Below are 23,899 nucleotides of genomic sequence, written 5' to 3'. Positions count from 1 at the left end.
AAAGTTATAGGGAAAAAGGTAGACTGACTAGGGACTTTGAAATCTAAGCGCTGACAGTTGATGAGTTCCTAGATTTGCTTTTTTTCTCATATATCCCAGACTTGGTGTGAAAAAGCCAGTAAACCAGAAATACGAATGGATGTAGACAAACACACACACACACACACACACACAAATCAACAAGAGCCTGTTTTTTAGCTAAATAACCAGGAAAAGAGTTGACTAGCGAGACAGAGAACAATTAGATGGTAATGTTTCTACCCCAGCCAAAATTTACAGAAAACCACTCTGTCCTTACTACTCCCATGCCAGCAAAGGCCAAATGAGTCCTAGACGTCTACCTTTGTCACGCCGTAATAAGGGAACCAACCCACAGATCAAGGTCCAGGTGAGTGGAAGCCTGAACTTTCCATCCCTGCTGGGTGATAACAAGATCTCTCCCTCACAGTGCCAGTGGGACCTATATGTAAGAGCACACACGTTAACCCCCACCAAGCATTAACCAGATTTTCCTTCCTTTCTCCCGCTGATGTGGTGTCAGAGGAGGCCAAATAGATAAGAAGACCTTTACCACAACTCAGCAGACATGAAGCAAGCCCCCCACCCCCACCATGGTATGAGTAGAAGCCAGGTGGGAGACAGCAGCACTACTATTAGTAGTAATAGTGGCTTCATGCCTAATACTGCTGCTTCCCACAGCAAGGATGGGTTTAGCAAAAGTCTAGTTCAGTGCTGGAACTCTCACCCCCGCCAGCTACCCTAGAAGCCACTCCTTCCCTTGAGTGTCAAAGAGACTGAGTATGGAAACTGGATGTCTATTTGCACCTGGCAACAATGCTACCCCTTCCCACTATGTAAGTGGTATCAGGGGAAGCCAGCTGTAAGAGATGATTTAAATAAAACCCAGTGTCTTATAACCATATATAAAATATCTAGGTTTTCATTAAAAATTGATTGTCATCCCCAAAACCAGGAAAATCTCAACTGGAATGCAAAATATGAATACATGAAAGCACGGAGATGTCAGACACATGAGAACTATTTGAGAACTATTTGAAAACACCCATAGTAAAATTGTGTCATTGCACAATTATGAACATGCTTAAACAACAGAAAAAGAAAAAAAAAGGAAACCTCAGTAAAGCAATGGAAAATCTCAGCTTCTTATTTCAACTTTTTTTTTTTTTTTTAGAAAGCAGCAGCAGTGTTTTCAAGACACAGTGGTGAGGGAATCTGCACATCTTCATTTCTTCCCAAAGAGGGTACATCTTGAAGAGTGATAGAGTGGAAATCTTTTAAGCTCTAAGTTAAATTCATTGAAACCACTTCCTTCTCCTCCTTGCCAGGCCATCACTCCCTAATGGGCTAGTTTGAGTGCCCTCTGGTGGCAGTGTGGAAAACTACAGTCTGAGGCCAGCCTGGAGGTTGAGGGGCTCAGACCTGTCCATGTCATTTGGCCTTTTGCCTTGTGATCTTGTCTCTTAACAGATGGCCCAGTTAGAGTTGAATAAGGTTACATAAAAGAAGAACATTATTTAAAAAGAACCAAGTGGAAATTTCAGAATGGAAAATATACTTTTCTTCCCATTTTACTATAACAAATAAAAACATGCTTTATTTGTAATTGCTGTATTACAGTGTGGCTTGGGAGCATGGCAGATGGAGCATGTAGGGAAGGTTTAACCACCACCTCCCACAGTCAACTCTTAGTCACAACCACCAAAGAAAGATCAGTGTGTGTCAGCGGGGGAAGGGGGGGAATCAGGAAACACTTACTTTCAAAATTTATGATTTTTATAACAAATAAATGTATCAGCACCAAAAAGAAAAAAAGAAAAAAACTCAGTGGGAGACTTCAACATCATTCTATCAGAAATGGGCAAATCCAGGAAGCAGATAATTACACAGGAAAAAACAGACAGTCCGAATAGGCCTATATCTATCTAATAAATTGAAACAATCCTTAATAATCTTTGAAAACAGAAAGCACAAAGTCCAGGTGAGTTCATTGGTGAGTTACACTGCACATTTGAGAAAGAAATTGTGTCAATTCTCCACAATTTCCTTCAGAATAGAAGCAGAAGGCATACTTTCTAACTCATTCTAAGATGCCAGCATTACTGTAATACCAAAACCAGGCAAAGATATTACAAATAAAGATAATTATAGAACAATATCTCTCATGAACATAGATGCAAAAATCCTCAACAAAAATTAACACATTGAACCCAGCAAAGTATTAAAGAGAAGTACACACCATGATCAAGTGGGAATTAACCCAGGCATGCAAGCTTGGTTCAACATTTGAAAATTAATTAATGTAATCCATCACAGTTTAGAAAAGAAAAATCATATGATCATTTCAATATATGCAGAAAGACATTTGACAAAATCCAGCACCCATTCATGATAAAACTCTTAGTAAATTAGGAATAGTGGGGAACTCCTCAACTTAATAAAGAGTATCTACACAAAACATACAGTTAACATCACATTTAATGGTGAGAAACTAGAAGTTTTCTACCTAAGGCAAGGATGTCCCTTATCATAATCCCTTTGCAACACTGTGTGTGAAGTCCTACTTAATGCAATAAGACAAGAAAAAGAAATAAAAATTATAGAAATTAGGAAGGAAGCAATAAAACTGTCTTTTTGTTCTCAGATAACATGAAAATCTATGTCAAAAAAAAATCTGAAAGAATCAACAAGAAAACTCCTGAAACTCATGTGATTACAGCAAGGCTGCAGGATACAAGGTTGATATGCAGGCCATTGCTTTCCTATATACCAGAAATGAACAAGTGGAATTTGTATTTAAAGACATGATATAAAAAGTACTTATGTATAAATGAAATATTTACAAGATCTGTATGAGTAAAACTACAAAACTCTGATGAATGAAACCAAAGAAGAACTAAATAAATGGAGAGATATTCCATGTTCATGGAGAGAAAAACACAATATTCTTAAGACATTAGTTCTTTCCAACTTGGTCTGTCAAGTTAATGATATCTCAATTAAATTTCCATGAAGTTGTTTTATGGATATTGACAAACTGATTCTAAAGTTTTTATGGAGAGGCAAAATAATGAAGAACAAAGTTGGAGGACTAACACTAACAACTTCAAGATTTACTATAAAGAAGCAGTTTCAAAACAGTGTGGTATTGACAAAAGAAGAGATAGATAGATTAATGGAACAGAATAGAGAGCCTAGAAAAAGACCCACATAAATACATTCAACTACTCTTTGACAAAGAAGCAAAGGCAATGAAATGAGGTAAAGATAATCTTCCCAACAAATGGTCCTGGAATAACTAGATATCTACCTGAAGAAAAAAACAAAAAAGAATCATAGACACTTTACACTCTTCACAAATGCTAATTTAAAATGCATCTCAGACTTAAATGTAAATGAAAAACTATAAAACTTCTCGATGATAACATAGGAGAAAAGCTAGCTATTCCTGAGTTTGGCAATGACTTTTAATTACAACACAAAAAGCATGATTCATGAAAGTAATAATTGATAAGAGGAACTTCATTAAAATTAAAGTCCTCTGCAATGTAAAAGACAATGTCAAGAGAATGAGAAGACACAGACAGGAAAAAACAATTTGCAAAAGACACATCTGATAAATCACTCTGATCTGAAATATGTAAAGAACTCTTAAGATTCAACAGGAAGAAAACAACCTAATTAATAAATGGGCCAAAGTTCTTAATAGTTATCTTACCAAAGAAGATATACAGATGGCCAATAAGCATATGAAAAGATGCTCCACATCACATGTCATCAGGGAAATGCAAATTAAAACAACAATAAGATACCCCTACACATCTATTAGAATAGCCAAAATCCATAACAATGGCAGCATTAAATGGTGGCAAGGATGTAAAACAACAACAACTCTCATACATTGCTTGTGGGAATGGAAAATGGTTCAGGCACTTTGGAAGTCAGTTTGGCAGTTTCTTTAGAAAACTAAACCTACTCTTACCATATGATCTAGCAGTTGTACTAGGTATTTACCCAAAGGATTTGAAAAGCTATGTGCACAGAAAAACCTGTACCCAAAAGTTTATAGCAGCTTTATTCATAATTGCCAAAACTTGGAAGCAACTAAGATGCCCTTTGGTAGGTATGGAAATCCAGACAATGGAATGTTTTTCAGTGCTAAAAATAAGTAAACTATCAAACCATGAAAAGATATGGAGGAAACTTAAATGCATATAACTAAGGGAAAGAAGCCAATCTATAAAGGCTGCAACCTATATGTTTTCAAAGATATGGCATTTGGGAAAAGACAAAATTATGGAGACAGTAAAAAGATCTTTGGTTGCTAGGTGTTGTCATGGACAGGGATGAATATGCAAATCTCTGTGTTTTTAAGACAGTGAAAATACCGTAGTGGTGAATACGTGTCATTATACATTTGTCCAAGTGCATAGAATGTACACCCAAAATGAAACTTATATGAACTATGGACTTTGGGTGATTGTAATGTGTCAATGTAGGTTAATCAATTGTACCAAATGTACCACTCTGTGTGATGTTGATAATGGGGAAGGCAATGCATGTGTGGGCCTAGGAAATATATAAGAAATCTCTGTACGTTTCCACAATTTTGCTGTGAACCTAAAACTGCCCTAAAATATTATAAATTCTTAAGCAAAATCTCAATGGATTGGGTAGCAGTAAATGATAGGGAAAGAGAAAAAAGAATTGTGAAGTTAAAGACAGAACAAAAGACATTGTCTAATCTGAATAACTATATATATATATATAAATCTATCTATCTATCTATCTATCTATCTATCTATCTATCTATCTATCCATCTATCTCTCTATCCTGCCTCCTCCAAACAAAAACAACTAAATTCAACAAAAACAAACAGTAATAAAACACAACGAACAGCCTCAGAGATCACTGGGACTGTAACAAAATAACTAATGTTTATGTCACTGAAATCTCAGAAGGTAGATGGCAAGGCTGAAAAAGAACTCAAAGAAATTATACCTTTTCAAGTCTGTCAAAAGACATAATCCCTTGATTCAAGAAGCTGAACAAATCCTGAATAGGGAAATATAGAGAAATATACGCCAAGCCACATCATATCAAACTTCTGAAGGCAAAGGAGAAAGAAAAAATCTTGAAAACAGCAAGAGAATAACAACACCATACTAGGGGAAAGTCAATTTAATTTCAGGAGATTTCTCATTAGAAAAAAACGGAAGCTGGAAGGAAGTGGCAGAACATTTTTTTCAAGTGCTGGAAGAAAAGAACTGTCAACCTAGAATTCAATATCTACTCAAAATCTATTCAATTGTTAGGAATAAAAGGAAAATCACGGCATTCTCAGATTAAGAAAATGAAGAGATTTTATCACTATAAAATGTACCCTAAAAGAGAGTTCTCTAAACAGGAAGAAAATGATAGAAGGAAAGTTGAAACATTAAGAAGGGGAAAAAATAGGAGTAAAATGGGTAAGCACAAACATTTTCCTTCCCATGTTTTTTATATTATCTTTGAATTGTTAAATAAAAATTATAACACTGTATTATATGATTCAAAATAAATTTATAATGAATATTTAAAATGATTTTATTATAAATAGGGAAGAGAAAAGGAAGTAAGGAGAAGTATGGTGTCTATGCTTGAATGAAGTGGTAAAGTGCTGACTAACCCCAGTAGACCATTGTTAGTTATGTGCATATAATGTAATATGCTAAAACTCACAAACAAATAGACATGATTTAGAAATGGGCAAGGAAAAAAAAATGGGCAAGGGACTTGAATAGACATTTCTCCAAAGAAGACATAGAAATGATGAACAAGCATATAAAAAGATGCTCAACATCACTAATCTTTAGCTAAATGCAAATCAAAACCACAAGATATCACCTTATTCCCATTAATATAACTACTGTTTAAAAAAAAAGAGAATAGCAAGTGTTAATGAGGATGTGGAGAAATTAATGAAACCCTTGTGCACTGTTGGGAGAACTGTAAACTGGTGTAGCTGCTGTGGAAAAAAATGGTAGTTTCTCAAAAATTTAAAAAGAGAATTGCCATATGATCCAGTACTTCTATATGACTCACATAGATGTATTATCTCATCCACATAATTTATTGGATTTGTCTTTTCATATGTCTATCTCTCCTATTAAATTGCCCATCCTCAAAGGGAGAAAAAATAATACACAAAGCAATCAATAATAAATAGTACACAAAAACATGTACTCAAAATAACTGTAGACACATTAAAATAAAATTCTAAAAATTAAGTAACCTACAAAAGATACAAATGAGAAAACATAAAAATGAAAAACAGAAAGACAGAATAAAAATAAAAAAATAAAAAGACCTAAGCCCCAAAATATCAATAACTGCATTAAATATAAATGGTACTAGTGTTCTAATTAAAAGACAGAGATGGGCTGAATGGATCACAAAACATAACCCAAATATAAATTGTCTATGATAAATGTCACTTCAAAATGATAACATGGGTAGTTTAAATGTAAAAGGATAGAAAAATCTCATGTAAACATTACTTAAAATAAAGCAGTAGTATCTATAAATATTAGATAAAGTAAGATTCAAAGCAAGGAAAATCATAAGAAACAAAGAACTGCCTAACAAAATCATAAAGGAGCAATCCAACATGAAGACATAATAATCCTAAATGTGTGTGTACCAAAAGACCAGGCTACAAGATATGAGAAACAAAGACTAATAAAAATGAAGAACAAAATAGAAAAATCCACAATTATAGTTTGAGATTTCAGTGTCTTTCATCAGTTAGTAGAGCAACTAGACAAAAAGTCAGCAAGAATATAGAAGAATGTAACAATACTATTAGCCAATAGAATATAATAATTTATTTAACTCTTTACTATAAAACAGCCCAGTATACATATTGTTCTAGTACTCATGGAACATATAACAAATAGAAGATCTCCTCAATCATAAGATAAACCTTAACAAGTTTGAAAGAATTATAATTGTACAGTGTATTCTTTGATCACAAAGAAATCATACTAGAAATCAAAGATGAAACAATATGAAAATTTCCAAACACGTGGAAACTAAATCACATATTACTAAATAAATCATGTGTTAAATAATGTCTCAACATAAATAAAAAATACTTTGAACTAAATGAAAATAAAACCATAAAGTATCAAAAATTATAGTACACAGTTTAAGCGGTACTGAGAAATATTTATAGCGCAATCTGCTCACAACAGTAAAGGAGAAAAAACCTCATAACAATAAAAATACCTCAAAAAAGAAGAGCAAAATAAACCCAAACAAAATTTTAAAAAAATTAGAGACAATACCACAAATCAATGATTAAAAACAGAGAAAAAATAGATTAAATTAGTGAAACATGCTGGTTCTTTGGAAAAATCAATAAAATTGGCAAAACTCTACGGAAAAAGAAAAGAGAGAGGACACAAGCTAACAATATCAGGATTTAACAGTGATTACCACTACAGACCCTATGGATATCAAAAGGATAATAAGTGAATTCAATGAACAAGTCTACACACATACAATTAACAACTTAGATAAGATGGACCAAGTCCTCAAAAACACAAACTTTCACAGAACACCTACTATAAAGATTTAATTTTACTAGTCCTATGACTATTAAAGAAACTGAATTTTTAATTTTAAAACTCCTGATAAATAAATCTCCAGACCCACATCATTTCACTGCAAAACTCTGCTAAATATTTAAATAAGATTTAACATTAATTCTGCATAATCTCTTTCAGAAAATAGGAGAGGAGGAAACACAACTAATTTATTTTTTTATCATCCAAGTGTTACCTGATATCAAAACAAAAACAAAAAACAGCTCAAAATTAGAAAACTATAGAGCAATCTCCTTCATGAATATTTCTAAAACTTTATTGATGACATCTGAGTAAATAGAATTCAGCAATACATAAAAATAATTATACACAAATGACTAAGTGGGGTTTATTCTGGTGTTGCAAGGCTAGCTCACCATTTGAAAATTAATAAATATAATCCACCATATTAACAGGATAAAAAAAAAAACCCAGACGATCACATCACTTGATGAAGATAAAGCATTTAACAAAATTAAACACGGCATTGACATCCATCCACTCTTAGCTCTTCTATTCAATATATTGCTGGAACTTCTATCCAGTACAATATGGCAAGAAAAGAAAATTAAAATTCTACCGATGAGAAAAGAAGATATAAAACTATCACTGTCTTCAGATGACATAATTGTCTACATAGAAAATTCCCAAAGACTCTACAAAACACTTCCAGAATAATGGAGTTTAATAAGTTTATAGGATACAAGATAAACATTTAAGAATCAATTGCACTTCTAAACTAGCAAAGAACATGTTGATGCCAAAATTAAAAATACAAATCATCTACAGTCATTCAAAAAAAAAGGAAATGCATAGGTGCAAATCAAAAAAAAAAAAATCATGGACAGGTCTGTCATGCTAACAATTACAGGACACTGATGAAATAAATTTTAAAAGATGTCAAACATTCATGAATTTGAAGATTGAGTATCATAAAGGTATCTATACTCTCTGAAGATGTTACAGAGTTTTAAAACAATTCCTATCAAAATTCCAGCAAGACTTTTTTTTTTCTGTAGAATAAACACTATTATTCTAAAACTTAAGTAGAAAATCAAGAAACTAGATGACAGTTTTGAAAAAGAAAAAAAGAAGGGTGGTGGGGGAGAATAAAATCAATCTACCCAATTTCAAGACATTATATAGCTATAGTAATCAACATTGTTGTATTGATTGAAGATAAATGCGTAGATTAACTGAACCAATACAGAATCTAGACCCACAAAAACATGATTTTTTAATACATGTGAAAAAGCAATTTGATAGAGAAAGAATACCTTTTTCTAACAAATGGTGCTGGAACAATTGGATATCTATAGATGAGAAAATGAACTTTAAGCTAAATCTCACATTTTATACAAAAAATAACTTGAAAGAGATCACAGACAAGTGTAAAATGTAAAACTACAAAATATTTTTTTATAAATAGGAAAAAACCTTTAGGATCTAGGGCTAAACAAAAAGTTCTTAGATTAGACACTAAAGGCATGATCCATATAAGATAATTGATAAATTGTATTACATGAATATTAAATTTTTTTTGCTCTGTGAAAGAGCCTAAGATGATGAAAATACAGGCAGCAGACATACAATATGGGGAACACATTTGCAACTTACTCTCAATAGTCTTTAACAGATTGTTTATGTATCTATGTATATGTCTATATCTATCTATCATCTAGTTATATACAGGAAAACTCATCATTAAAAAAATCAAATTATAAAAAGTACAAAAGATATGATCAGATATTTTACTGAAGAGGATATATACATGGCAAGTAAGCACATGAAAAGATGTTGAATATAATTAGCCATTAGAAAGACACAAATTAAAATCATTCAGTCACAATGAGATACTATGACACACTTATCAGCATAGCTAAATAAAAAGAAAATAGTGACAACAAATGCTAACAAGAATGTGGAGAAACTGCATCACTCAGACATGTGTCTTGGGAATATAAAGTGGTACAATCATCATATGATCCAGCAATTTCACTTCCAGGCATTTATCCCAGATAAATGAATGCATGATCACACAAAAACCTGGGCATAAATATTCATAACGGTTTTATTTGTAATAGCCAAACCTGGAAACAACTTGATGTGCTTAAAGACGTTAATGATGAAACAAACTGTGGTACGTCCATACATGGGATACTATTCAGCAGTAAAAATGAACAAATTTTGATATCAGCCAAAACTTGGATAAGTCTCCAGGAAATTATTGTGAGTGAAAAAAAGCACATGCCAATAGGTTATACACTGTGTGACTGTATTTATATAACATTTTTGAAATGACAAAATTATAGAAATGGAGAAAACAGTGACTGTCAGGAGTGGGGGGTTAGGAGAAAAGTATATGTGGCTAAAAAAGGACAACATAAAAGATCCTTATAGAGATGGAAATGTTCTGTATCTTGATATTGTCAATGCCAATATCTTTTTTGTGATATTTTACTATAGTTTTATTAGATTTTTGCCATTGGGAGAAACTGATTAAAGGGTATATGAGTTCTCTATTATTTTTTGCAAGTGAATAGGAATTTACCATTATCTCATAACAAAACTTTTTTTTTTAATTTATTTTTTTTATTTTTTATTTATTTATTTATTTTTATTTTTTGGGGGGTACACCAGGTTCAATCATCTGTTTTTATACACATATCCCCATATTCCCTCCCTTCCTTGACTCCCCCCCTCGAGTCCCCCCCACCCTCCCTGCCCCAGTCCTCTAAGGCATCTTCCATCCTCGAGTTGGACTCTGTTTGTTATACAACAACTTTTGATAAAGGTATTTTATAGCATTAGACTCAAACATAGCAAGAATTGTGCTCAAATACTAATTGATTAATTAATCCATTCAAGGAATTTTTTATTGAATGATTGCTTTATGCCAGATGCTTACAGTTATTGAATAAAATTAAGGTACACAATTTATAGTATTTTTTTTTCTTTTGACCATAAGTTTACCTAAAACATCCAGATCAAGCAAACACTATGACAATGTACTGATAAAAACCCTCACCTCCCTAGGTTAACTGTTCCTATTTTGTTCATGGACAGTATCCAATAACAATTCTGGAATATAACATTCAATAAGTATATAATTAATGAGCTAACTCTCCCCAAATAAAAAGTGCTCCAATTTGCCAGGTATCAGCTTTTCCAGAGAACTATTTATCTAAAAGACAGGAGGCAACAACTGAGAACAAAGCCAGATCTATGGATTTAGGGAAAGAGCTCTGAGAACACAACCACCTCTGGAACTGAAGCTTCTGCTTGTTTCAAAACCACTAACCACTCTAACTGAGATTTAGTATCTGGATTACCTCCTGCAGGAGGCTGAGAGTCTCTGTAACAAAGGCTTAATTTGGTGATAAACAATTCAATTGAAAATTGGAAATTCATGTCTATGTTAGTGTTTTTCCCTAAATCTTCTAACCCCAAATTTGCATGTGTCAGTATAGCCTTTGACTTTCTTGACACTTATGCCCTATGGTACTTATTTCCTAAGAATGTATAGGAATATAAGAGAGATAAACAAAACAAAATTTATTATGTTGTAATAAATATCAGTTATTACTCCTGTTACTGTTCATCATAAACATCACTATTGGGTCTAATAGTGTCCATGAATATAAAATTGTTAACGCTAACTGCATATTGAAATGTTATTGTATCAATTAGATTCACTTGGTAACAAGAATCTTGCTTTCATTCATGATTTTCACTAATAATTTATTCTTTTCATGTTTTCATTGTACTTGTAATAATCTTGGTGATTCAGAATTTTGACTATTTTTTTAAACTCATCTTGACACAGTCTTCTGTATTCGAAAAGAAAACTCAAACTTAGGATGGTGACAGCAATTAAAAGCAACCACTTTTATATATCCATTTTCATTTGTTCTCTTCATCCTCTGTTGTTGACATGGAATTTAAGAAATACTTTTTTTCTCCTTTCAAAATGATATAAATCTTTTCCATTTTTCCCCCTTTTGTTTCCTCTTTTTTTCTCTGTAGTGTCCTCACAGACACTACACTCTTCTCTTGTTCTCCTTCATTCTGGGAAATTTTCTTTAAATACTACTGATACCTTGATTATTGTTTCACCTTTTTATTTTCTATTTTCTTTGGTGACATAGAGTGACCCTCTATGATAAGTTTTTAGGTTCATCAGCCTTTTAGAACTGTTGATGCACTTCCTTTAGAGTCAATAATGAAGTGGTTATATAAGCGTCCAAAGATGTTTTCATATTTCCCAAAACACTGTCTTTCACTGTCATCACTGATATATCCTTCGTTATACCCTTTTTTTTTTTTTACAGTCTTTTCTCCTTTAGCAGTTTTCCCCCAAATCCTACTCAATTGTTCTTCCTTTAGGTGTGTTAGCACTTTAACTGAATACAGCTTGCTTATTTACTTTGCATATTACTTAGGCTGCACACCTGATTGGTTCTTTCTATTGTGATTAATCTTTCTTTCCAGATATTTTCAGTATTTGGATAGATTTTCTCAAATGTAAGTGTTCTGTACTACTCAGTAGTCCTGCAATCTACTTTTTTAAAGCAAACTCTGAGGAGACCATTTATTTTTTTAAGAATCAATAGATTATATTCATGCATTTATTTTTTCTACATGCACACTTTTCATTACAAGCAGTTCCAATAAAGTGATGAGACATAATACCCCCTCATAGAAAAACACTCTTTTTCTTGTGTTGGGGTATCTTCCTTTGTGTTCAGTGATGTTAAACTTTTATCATGGAATCTAAGTTTCCCCAAGACTTTACAGGACTTCATCCTTCTCTGGAATCCTTCTTATGCATTAGAGACATATTGGCAACCTTCAGCTTTTTTGGTTGTTTGATGTAAGAGATTTTTCCCATTATTTTCCCAATTTCATCCTTAAATTCCCTTCTCACTGCTGGGTGATCCCATCGAAGAATCTGTTTTCTTTCTCACCATCTGTGTTTCTCACTCTGAGGCTTTTATTCTCTGTACTCTGAGGCTGGAGTTTGCACTATACTATATCACTTATGAAAGCAATTGATCACAAACCTTTTTAACCATTCAGTTCCTACAATTCTACCGCCATCTTCTGAGAAATGTGAATTAGTCCCAAGGGTTCTTTAGCTCCTTCTACCAAACTGATATTTACATTCTCTGTTTCTTGCCTGACTGTTTAGTCAGGTCAATAAAGGATTAATCAGTGGTCAGCATTTAGCTTCCATTATAATAATTTATATTAATAATTCTCACATTCCTCCCCCTTTGATTGATAAACGTCTCCCAGCTTCCTTCCTTCCCACCTCTCTCTCTCTATATATATGTTTATATACATATTTATATAGAAATATATTATTTATGTAGAAATAGATATATTTCTATATCTTTCCCTCTCTTTCACCGTATGCACTCTTTTACAATCCCCCCACACACATACGTACACACACACACACACAAGTATTATACATTACTATTAAAAAATCCACTTTTCAAACAAAGCTGCTGTTAATTTATAAAGAAGTTAAGCTTGTTACTTTTGTTGTCCAGCTCCCTGGATTCAAACTATTGCTAGGTATATATCCTTAGAGAAATAATTTGCACTAAAATCCTTGCATGTGCCAAAGGAGATAAGAGCATATATGCCTCACAGTAAAATAATTTAAACCTCTTAGATTAGTCCTTTCAAGCACAAGTCTAATTAAACTATCATTTCAAATTCCATCTTGTGGTAAATGTTACTTGACAAAATTTCAAATATCATTAATATGAAAATTTTGCTTTTTGCTGGTCAAACTTTAACTTATTGCCTGTTAATGGGTAAACAAAAACTTACATTTTAATGTTTTTAGGAGAAACTAGTCAAAGCATATATTGTATATTTATCTATCCCCTAGCAGTATGGAAATTGAGTTTGTACAAATCAGTGTCTTTCCCTTGCCTTTAGGCTGACACAGATACGAAAGACTGAAGATCCTCTTTTACTGATAGCAGGATGCCTCTACCCGAAGTGCATTAGCTAATGGAGGCGGTGAGCTCATTACTATAGATGTCACTGCACTCACCGACAGTGGTAGCATTTTCTCAACATTCAAATATATGTTTTGGCTTTTAGTAGGAGTAGCTTTTTACCTAGTCCTTAGTGATTCTCAATTTAAAGCAAATAGTTAACTCCTAATTGCTCCCAGTCACTTGAACCCTCAAAGAGCCCAACTGAGAAATGTATTCTTCCAATGAGCTTGGTTTTCTGTGAACTTCAGCAAGGATGTGCTCATAAGCCAGAAACTTCATCCTTTTTCTTACTCAGGTGGTTATTTCATTTTAGCTCATGTGATAACATTCACTCCTTTGTTGATTCAGTATGTAGTGACTCAGATCACGTATCTGAGTCTTAGGAATACATAGTTATGGAAAGATGACGTAATCTGTGTCTTTGTGGAGCTTATTGTATAATGGAAGAGGCAGACATTAATTAAATAACCACATAGATAAATATATTAAGTACCAGGAAGGAAAAGAATACTCTTCTATGAATACATATAACAACAGGACTTGAATTAGTTGGAGACAGAGCTGGCAGAGCAGATAAGACAGCAATTTCCCCATGGGTTACTGATGTCTTTGAATGGTGTGTATAGTGGGTGATATCAACAGATTCCTTTTCTTTTTTTTTTAATTTTTATTTTATATTGTAGTATAGTTGATTAACATTGTTGTGTTAGTTTCAGGTGTACAGCAAAGTGATTCACATATATATATATATATATATTCTTTTTCAAATTCTTTTCCCATTTAGGTTATTGCAGAATATTGAGCAGAGTTCCCTGTGCTATACAGTAGATCCTTTCTGGTTATTTATTTTAAATATAAGAAATTTACTTTACATGAATCCCAAACATAGAAGACAAGAGGACTAAGTGCCTGTCAGATAATAAGTTTGAATTTGTAATCCATAGATTCTGATGATAAAATCTAGAGAAAGGTAACATTACCAGTTTACATTTCAAAAGCTTTTTGTGTATGAAGTGGTATTCTGACAACTCAAGCCTGATTCAAAGTGAAAAGTTATAATTTGGGAAATGAGTAATTTATACCTTGTAAAATTAAGATTATACATTTTTCTGAAAATTTATTTTGTCATAAAACACCATATCCAGCCTGCTTAGTACAGTGGATGGGAAAGACATAAAGTTAATAGCAGATTGAAATAAATTATATGTATCTTAAAACCTGTACCTACTACAACACATTTTCATTTTCCTTAACTATGTGGGAAAAATCATAACATTTAAAAAGGGTTTTCTTTAAGATATTTTAAACTTATTATGGAAAAAATATTCTATTAAATTGAGTTACTACTTAAAAATAATTTTTAGTATTGAAAATTTTCATAAAAAGATTAACACTTTGTATTTACTGTTTCTAAAAATTTAGTTACTCTAAAAAAAGCCCATAATTTTGCCTTCTGAAGGCAACTTGAAAGTTATTTGAAATTAAGAAGTATATGAAATTTTAATTTATCACAAGTTCAGATATTTAGTTGGTTAGCCACCTTGTTGTAATTCATGGTTTTATGATGTTTGATCCAGTGTTTAAGGTAGAGGTTGTATGATGATAAAGAAATCTCAGTGAAATTACTGCTTAAATATTTAAAGAAATTCTCAAATGTGGATGAATTTTTCAGTAGCAGGTAACTATTCTTTTGGCATTTATTCTTACTGTTGAGTATTTAATTTATTAATCTCTGCCTGGACCAAGAAAAGCAATTTGCAGATTCTTTGAGTGTGGTTTTATTTAAATTTTCTTTTGCTAATTTTACTCATTAATTTCACTAAAGCTTATTATCTTGATCTATCTATCTATGTATCTATCTATCTATATACACATTGCCATCCTGGGACAAAAATCTGTGGCTTCACAAGGGTACACACACCAAAATTTACCAGGAAGTAAACTGTGCAACATTTTAGTTAATTGTTACAAATTTTACTTCTTTAAAACCTCTGCAGAGTCAGTATTATTTTACATACACTTATAAATGAAATGACTTTACATCAGTGAGGTTAAGAACTTGCCAAAATGTATACAGCTTTGAATTTTGTGAACTGAATTGGTGAGGATTAGATTTGAAACTTTAGCTATGTGACTCCTAAATCCATTCGCCTTTGAAAAACTAATATTAGCTCCCTAAAATATTTCAATTTACATAAAAAATACAAATTTTTCTGACTTAACAAAATAAATAATTAATTTTGTAATTATAAATTTCAAAAAAGAGAACTTTGTTTATTGCTTTTTTTCACATGGAATCAGAGTAGACATTTTATTTTAGCTCAGTTGTGTCTGTCTCTTAACTTATCTACACTGATCAGTAATTACCAAATCTGTATAATTATATGAATGTGATTGAGGAATAATTGTGATGAGCTATAACAGATGTTAAACTATACTTCCAAAATTTAGAAAGAAAAGCTTTGCTCCCTCTTTCTTCAACTTAGAAAGTCATCCTTTGGCAGCATGCATGTAGATCTTCTACATCAAAACTTTTGCTAACATCTCTTCAAAGGAGTGGTTTAATTTAGAAATGGATAATAAATCTCTATAATATATATCTCTGCATGGAAGCATGTGGTACCGTTATAGTCCTATGAAATGAATTACCTTTGGAATAATGACAGTAACTATGATAATTGAATTCTGTGGTATTTCCCTTAAAATTTGATTCAAACCTCTATTTATTAAACTACAAAAAATGATTTAAAGCTATGTAAGATGAAATTAAATCATTTTCAGTTATTTCATAGCCCTAAAATTTAATATATTTTAAGAAGTAGAAATATACATTAGTAGCCACAAATCAGACCATTCTTTAACAATTCTCAATAACCCCACCCCGATCTTATATATTCAATAATATAGTCAGAAGCTACAGCTACAATGAATTCCTGTTGCTTTACTGGGATGGACATTGTTTTGTTGCAATCATGCTAATCTGTCTTCTCCATTCTACTCTGAACGTGGCAGCTCATTCAAAACACAATAGTCATTAATGATGCTTCTCAAAAATCCTGCACTTAAACATTTCACATAAGTCATATTTGTGGCTGTACCTTTCTTCCAGTATTTTTTTGGTATAGATTCATTCTTCTAAATTCCTACTTCATACCAAAATAACTCCCAAGCTTTAAAAACCCTGCTACTGTTAAATTAAAAAAAAAAAAACATATTAGTGTATTAAGGGGCAGGAGGGCAAAAGAGAGTGAATTCTCCACCCTGCCAACTGCTCAGCATTCAGCTGCTTTTAAAAAAACTGGCTTCAGAGCTACAGTTATTCAGGCCATTAGGAACATTTTCCTTGTTCTGGCCAAATGGAAAACAGCATCATTTGTGAGATGTGGAAGCTCTACAGAAAGAACGTTAAAAGAGCCAATTTTATACATAATGGTTACACATAATAGAATTATGGAGGAATAGTATTGATTATTAGTGGCATTTCTTAAGATCAGTATGACTTTATAGAAGTAATTAGAAGGTTATAGCTACTAGATTGGCAAGTCAATTGATAATTCTTAAGCTGGACTTGTTTGCAAGTTAGTGCTTGGGTAATATATTTTGTTTTAATATTCTGTTGTGTCTACAAGTTTTAATGAAAATTGACAGAATTAAAATTGCAAGCCAACAAATGTAGTATTGTGAAAAGTGATGTAATCATAGCTTTTAGGGCTTTACACAAACAACTTTATCTAGTATAAATTAGCCTTTAAAGATAAGCCTTTTCAGCACATGCATCATCTGATTTTATCAATATTTTTATGCTGCCTTTCTTTTGGTAATGAGTTCAAAATATCTAATATCAACAGCGGACCAAATATACATGTGTAATTGTAAAGAAATCATGGTATATTTCAAATATACTGAGTACATTTATGTATTCACACAGACTTTAGACACAAATAAGAAAGGTCAGTGGCAATGTGGCAATGATGTAACCATTATTTAAATGGAATTTGTTGATGTCATTCTGGTTTTCCAATCTTTTTTCATGAGATGTGTGGGGATAAAATTATAATAAATGTTGTAGAAAAGTAACTGTTACATGGACACACACAATAAATATGCTTGCAAGTCAGAATTTTTAGAAGCAAACATACAACTCTACTCAACTAATGGAGGCTCCTCAGAGCCAACAAAAACATTTTCAAAGTCATGTTCCAGCTGAGCTGGTGACAGTCCATTTGTGTGTTCTACAAAACAGTGGTGTTTCTAAAGGGGCTGAGTTACGTCAAATAATGATAATTGTGCCGATTTCATTTAAAGACTTGCAAAGATTATAATGAGGAGATATTTGCGTTCTGTGAAGGCTCCAGGTAGAATGCAGCATTGAGTTAGATACAGCAGTGTTCTTATTTACTATAAACATAACACATCTGGATAGACCTTAGATGCCTTTAGGTAGAATGCTCTCATTATGTTAATCATACCAGACAGCATGTTTTCAATTCAGCACTCCATTGCTTTGTTTTTCCAAAATTTAATGAATGCATCATCTAGTTCGAGTGAAGTGAATCTATTCTTCAGGAAGGAAAAAACAAACAAACTGTGCCCTTAAGTTTCTAATTTATGTACAAACATGAGTTCTTTCTTGTCTTCTCAAGTTACCATAAAGTCAAAATATTCTACATCAGCCATTTTATATATATATATATATATATATATATATATATATATATATGAATGATATTGCTAGAAAGCAAGCAAACCAACTACTAACTCAATTATCTTGGTAGCTTTACATGACAAGATCTCTTTTTAGTTCTTGCTCTTGTTTATCCTAAACACTGCAGGGGTAGTGGTTGAAGGATGGAGATTGGAATAGTCTTTGTTGATCAGGATCCCAGGCTGATGGTCCAGTTAACCATACATGCTCACACTCTATCAGTCATAGAAAGCTACATGGCCACAAGGACTTTACAGAACAGCGATAAATGCAGTCATACCTGTGGCCAGGTAAAAGAGACACTTAATATTTGCACTCATATCTTACACTACTGCTCACAGTGTGATACTAAATTGTTCAGAGATGATTTCTTTTACTTAAAGTGCTCTTATCAGCACTTCTTGGGATGATTTCAATATATTCTAATGAGGCTTTCACCAAACATTTATAGAGGTTATTACAGTGATCATATATTGTTAAGATACAAACCAAATGTGAGTGGCAATGAGAGATCTCAGATCTTAAGCCAACATTTGTGTTTTCTACTCAAATAATACTTTTTGGATAAATGCAGTAGAAAGTGTAATATTTTACTTCATTCTTTGTATACAAATATGAAAAAAATGTTGAATAAGGATTTTAGATAAAGCTCTGAAAATTAAGAAAACAATTTTCTGTGGTTACTAACAATACTATTTTCTTAAATGTATTCATTCATTCATTTAGTTAATTAGCTGATTGGTTAATTACTTTAGTTTTAGTCTTAGTTTGGTGATACTCCCAAAGAGTTTGTCCTTTATTTTTGGTGTTGCATGACAGAGAGAATAAACTAATCAGATGGGGTGGCAAAGTGTTTTTTCCCACTGAAATGTCAGAAGTTGAATTGAGACCATAAACTCAATTGAGGTTAACAGACTGAGGTAACAAAAAGCATCTGATAGATAAAGAAAGCTCCCTGGAGGGTTGTCCATAGTCTTAGGCTCTTCATAGCCTTGTGAAGTGTGTTAATCTAAGAAAAGAGAAAGCATATTCGAAGTGACTTAGATTAGTAACATTTATATCAAGGAATTTTGGGCAGAGGGGTTGTGCTAAATAAGCTACTGGCCCACTTGTATTTTTGCACAAAATATTGTAAAGGCTTTGAATTGTAATTTTTTCATTCATGTTATACTTCACTTGGTATAATTTTGGAACCCTTGTGGTCAGGGTTTTCTTCTATTCATCTATATTACTAGCAAGATTTTTTGGGGAGTTACATTATTAAGTAGCAAACCATTGATAAATTTTCTTGTTAAATTAATGTTATAAGCTGATTTCAGAAAATGATGTAAATTCATTATAGCTCTTTCATATTACATCTATTCTTTGTCAAATTTAAGAGGAACAAACTAAAGAAAGTTGCAATCATTTCAAGTCAGAATAGAGTATGGGTCGGCACTGATCATGGGTTGGTATTATATTTACTAATTGTTAAAAAACTAAGGGAGGCTAGAATTGCACTTTTCCAATATGTAGTTACCCACAGACAACTAGAGAGAAATAGCAATTTAGAAAGAGTTTGTATGGGCTGCAAAACATCAGCATTGAACGATCTTCTTGGTTATTTTAAGTCTAATTACTTCACTTAGCAATTTGCATTTTAATTTTTGAATCTATACCTATGAGTTTATAAATTTGGTGATTTAAACCATTGAAAAAGATACATCACAACTTTAGGTTCAAGCTATGTTACTCTCCCTTGATAAAATTATAAGGTTTTTTCAGCAAATAAAAAAGTAAATGTTTGAGGGTAGAGTTTTGAAATTAATGAGCAGTTATTATTTAGATCATGGTTTAAGAAATAATTTCTTAGAAGCACTGTATTACTATATACCTTGTATCACAAAATACTAATATTTAAATATTTTACTTTAAATGCTCTCTTTCACAATTTTGAATACATATTTACATATGTATATTCTGCATATATATCAAATGCACACATGCACAAATAAATTCAGGTAAGTTTCTTACAAGATGAAAAGACATAAAAAATTACTGATATCAAATAGGTTTGAAAAGATAATGACATTCTTACTCTCTTCTGAGCAAACATGAAGTAATAAATCCAGGATAGTATCTCTAGAAGCCCTAGATTTACTGAAAAGAGAACACTTTGAGTAAATTTTAAAAACAACATACCAAATTACCTAATCAGCAGTTTTCTTCAAAGTATGGTTCCCCAGAATAGCAGTACCAGCATTGCTTGTTGAAAATGCAAACTCTTGACCCCACTCAAGGCCTAATTAATCAGGAGCTCTGGGGTGGAATTTCCAGGTGATTCTAATAGGTGCTGACATTTGAGAACCATTGGTAGAGTAATACTATTTAAAGCTGTTTGGATTCGCTGATTTACAGAGGCGATAGCGAGAGTTTCTCAATGAAGGAATCACTCAGTTGACTTATTTTCAGGCCAAGGTCTTACCTAGATTCCTTGGTGAATCTTATCTCAAAATTAGCTTCCAAAAGACTGGATGGATTGTTTGGCTGCCAGATGTGTGTCACAGAAACAAATTATTCATGGCCAGCGACTCTATCAGGAACATGGTTCTTGGTCCTGGAAGTATTTACTGTTCTTCATTATTCTGTGTAAATCTTTTTCATGCTTCCCAACAACTAGCCTCTTTTATTTTTCCTTTAGAAATTGCCTAAGTATCAAATACCACCTCTCCAGAGTTGCCCTCTCAGGTCACTTAAAATAAAATAGGGCCATCCTGCCCACAGCCCTACAGCCCATCACAGCAGGCTGTCTGTGGTAGCTCTCTTGTCACAATCTGCATGTTTTTAAAATTTAATTTAACATCTTTATTTTTAGAATTTTCTCTAGAATGTGAACTCCATTTAGAGTCTGGTTCACAGGTGTATCTTTATCATGCACCTTTTTGTGGGGCATTCCAGGCATTTTTTGGAGGCAAAAATATAAATAAATGTGGCAGGTATTTATACAATATTTAACCAACATTTTACTTGCTAAGTAGTAGCAGAGTTAAATTACACAAGTAGGAGTGTTTAAATCTAGTAGAGGGAAGTCTTCTCTGTAGAAGGTATTTGAGAGTTTATCAGACCATTCCTCGGGAAAAAAATCTGTATGGTTCATATCAGGAAATCCAGTTCACCATAGTTATTTCCTAAAGTATTATTAGGTTGACTTTAACTCAATATAAATGTTTTTTTATATATAAATCTTGTATAATCATATTTGCTATTTCTCTAATTTGACCAAATCCACCTTAAAAGTCATTTTGCATCTTGAGTAATTGGTAATTAAGTTGGATCGGGGTTTCAAAATATGTTGTAAACAATAATTATTATAAAAAAAGTTTCTCTTTTGATTGTATTTTTAAAAACTCTTCTACAGCTCCTTAATATTCTTGAGGTTTTACAAGTTCCCACTCTAAAGTGAATAGAAAAGGAATCAAGTTGAAAATAAATTTATTCTTTCTTCAATTTCCATTAGAAAATGATAAAATATTACTTTAGTTTCCCCTTTAAAAATAATTCTACATTAATATTCTATAAATAATGAATTCATTTTTATGAGTACATCTTTCCTTGGGGAAAAAAATCAGTGGAGGCTGTTTGCTTTAAATGGTTTATTTTTTCCTCTCCATGACTTGGTTTCAGGATATTCACTCCAGCCACATAAATTATAAATATTGCTTCTCCTACTCATAGCACATGAAGTATTATTACAAGCAAGAATCATTGTAATGTAGTGACCCAGCGAAAGTACCAAGTGAACTTTTCAAATGAAAACATTCAGATAGATTATGTATTTACGAATAAAAATAAATTTGCTTTTCAGGGAGTTTGGCCGCTGGAAAGTAAATAACCTTGCAGTTGAGAGAAGAAATTTCCTTGGCTCCCCTCTGCCTCTTGCCCCTGAATTCTTCCGCAACATAAGACTTTTGGGACGTCGACCTACCCTTCAGCAAATCACAGAAAACCTTATCAAGAAATATGGGACACATTTCTTGCTATCTGCTACTCTGGGAGGTACGACTCTTTGAAAATATTTGTGCCTGTGTGTGCTTGTGCATAAAACTGTATAAGGCAAGGAAAAGTGTCGATTCTGCCAAATCGCTGCACATTTATTGAGTTATTACTAAATATCATGTATGCTGTTTACAGTGGGGAGGTAGAGGATTATCACTTAGTTTCTGCCTGAAAGCAAGTTACAAACTAATAGCATATATTAAATATAGGCATGGGTATTACACTCTATAATGCAAGGTAATGTGCCAAAGTTTGTTTAAAAATTGAGTATTAAGCAATCAAGTCACAGGTGGGATTTCTGGTTACAGAGAACAGGAAAGGTCCCAAAGTAAATGGCGAAATTCTAAAATTACATTTTTAGAGCTATTTTAACACTTCTGGTTATAGTTAATATATGATATAGAGGGTAATAAATATCAATGGAGATGCACAATATGAAAGTAGAGATTTAGAATGTCACTTTTGTCCTCAATGTGATTTAATATCATTAAATGTGTGTTTTATCCTGGTGATGTAGAATTCAGTATTTTGAATACACTTGAATCATTTGGGGGGAGATAATGTGTAATAGGAACGAAATGACCTTTTTCTGAAACTTAAAAATGCCCCATAATTCTTTATATTTAATTTTGGGTAGGGCTTTAAATAATGTCCAAATATTCCATTTTTAATGGATGTTACTCTTTCCTATAATAAAGAGCATTGGAAAAAATTGGCTAGGAAAGCCATGAAAACAGTGATTCCCTGATCCCTTGTCAGTGTCTCAGTAAGTTTACCAAAGACAAGCAGGCTGGTTCACACCAATGGTGAGGTGACGTGAAAGACCACCTGCTCTTCATTTTCACAGTCTTAGAGGATGTGTCTTTTTTTCCCTTTACCTGCCAGTTCAGTCTGTCACCAGGTCACATCAGTTTATTCCTCCAGAATATATCCTGTATCAAACTCTTTCCTGACTTCTACCCCAGTGCCCCTACACCAAGTCACCACCATGTTTCTCTTACAATGTTCCTAAGGTCCATCCTCCACACAGATCTTTTCAAAACTTGAGTTAGGTCAAATCATTCCCTGCTTCAGTTAAAACTTACAATTAGCCACTTGAAATCCAAATGTCTTTCTGTGGTTTCTTAAGGCACCACATGAATGATCTGCTGCTGGCTTTCATCTCAGACTTCACCTGTTCTCTCTCCTGCTCAGGCTCTATTTTTCAGCCACAAGGAAACTTCACATTTTTTCTGCTCAAATGTTGTTTTCTCAAAGAGGCCTTTCCTGGTTATCCTAGTGGCAACAGTGCCCCGTAGACCACCAATATTCTTTATTTCGTGATCTCACTTTGCATTCTGCCTAGTATTTATTATGTGAAATATTTTTATTTATTTGTTTCCTGGTTTATTAGTCATTCCTGTATATTTTCTTGAAAACAGGAATCTTGCCTGTATTTGTTACCAATTTACCCCCACAATTATTGTAGATGGAAAATGCCGCCTGCCATATC

At 32.7% G+C, this 23,899-nt stretch overlaps 1 protein-coding gene across 2 annotated transcripts in view; it reads left to right on the top strand.

Annotated features, from left to right (window-relative positions):
* The window catches only part of BRINP3 (BMP/retinoic acid inducible neural specific 3), a 431,062-nt gene that overhangs the window by 195,627 nt on the left and 211,536 nt on the right, over positions 1–23,899 (top strand). The window contains exon 3 of one of the 2 annotated variants that reach the window (XM_057729558.1): positions 22,217–22,407. The exons of the other annotated variant lie outside the window; for it this stretch is intronic. Within the exon in view, the coding sequence (XP_057585541.1) occupies positions 22,217–22,407 (191 nt within the window). The remainder of the gene's footprint in view (positions 1–22,216; positions 22,408–23,899) is intronic. 2 annotated transcript variants of the gene reach the window in all.

This window comes from Hippopotamus amphibius, chromosome 3 (genome assembly GCF_030028045.1).
Source record: "Hippopotamus amphibius kiboko isolate mHipAmp2 chromosome 3, mHipAmp2.hap2, whole genome shotgun sequence".
Lineage (NCBI taxonomy): Eukaryota > Metazoa > Chordata > Mammalia > Artiodactyla > Hippopotamidae > Hippopotamus > Hippopotamus amphibius.
This window is presented reverse-complemented; position numbering and strand designations above follow the sequence as displayed.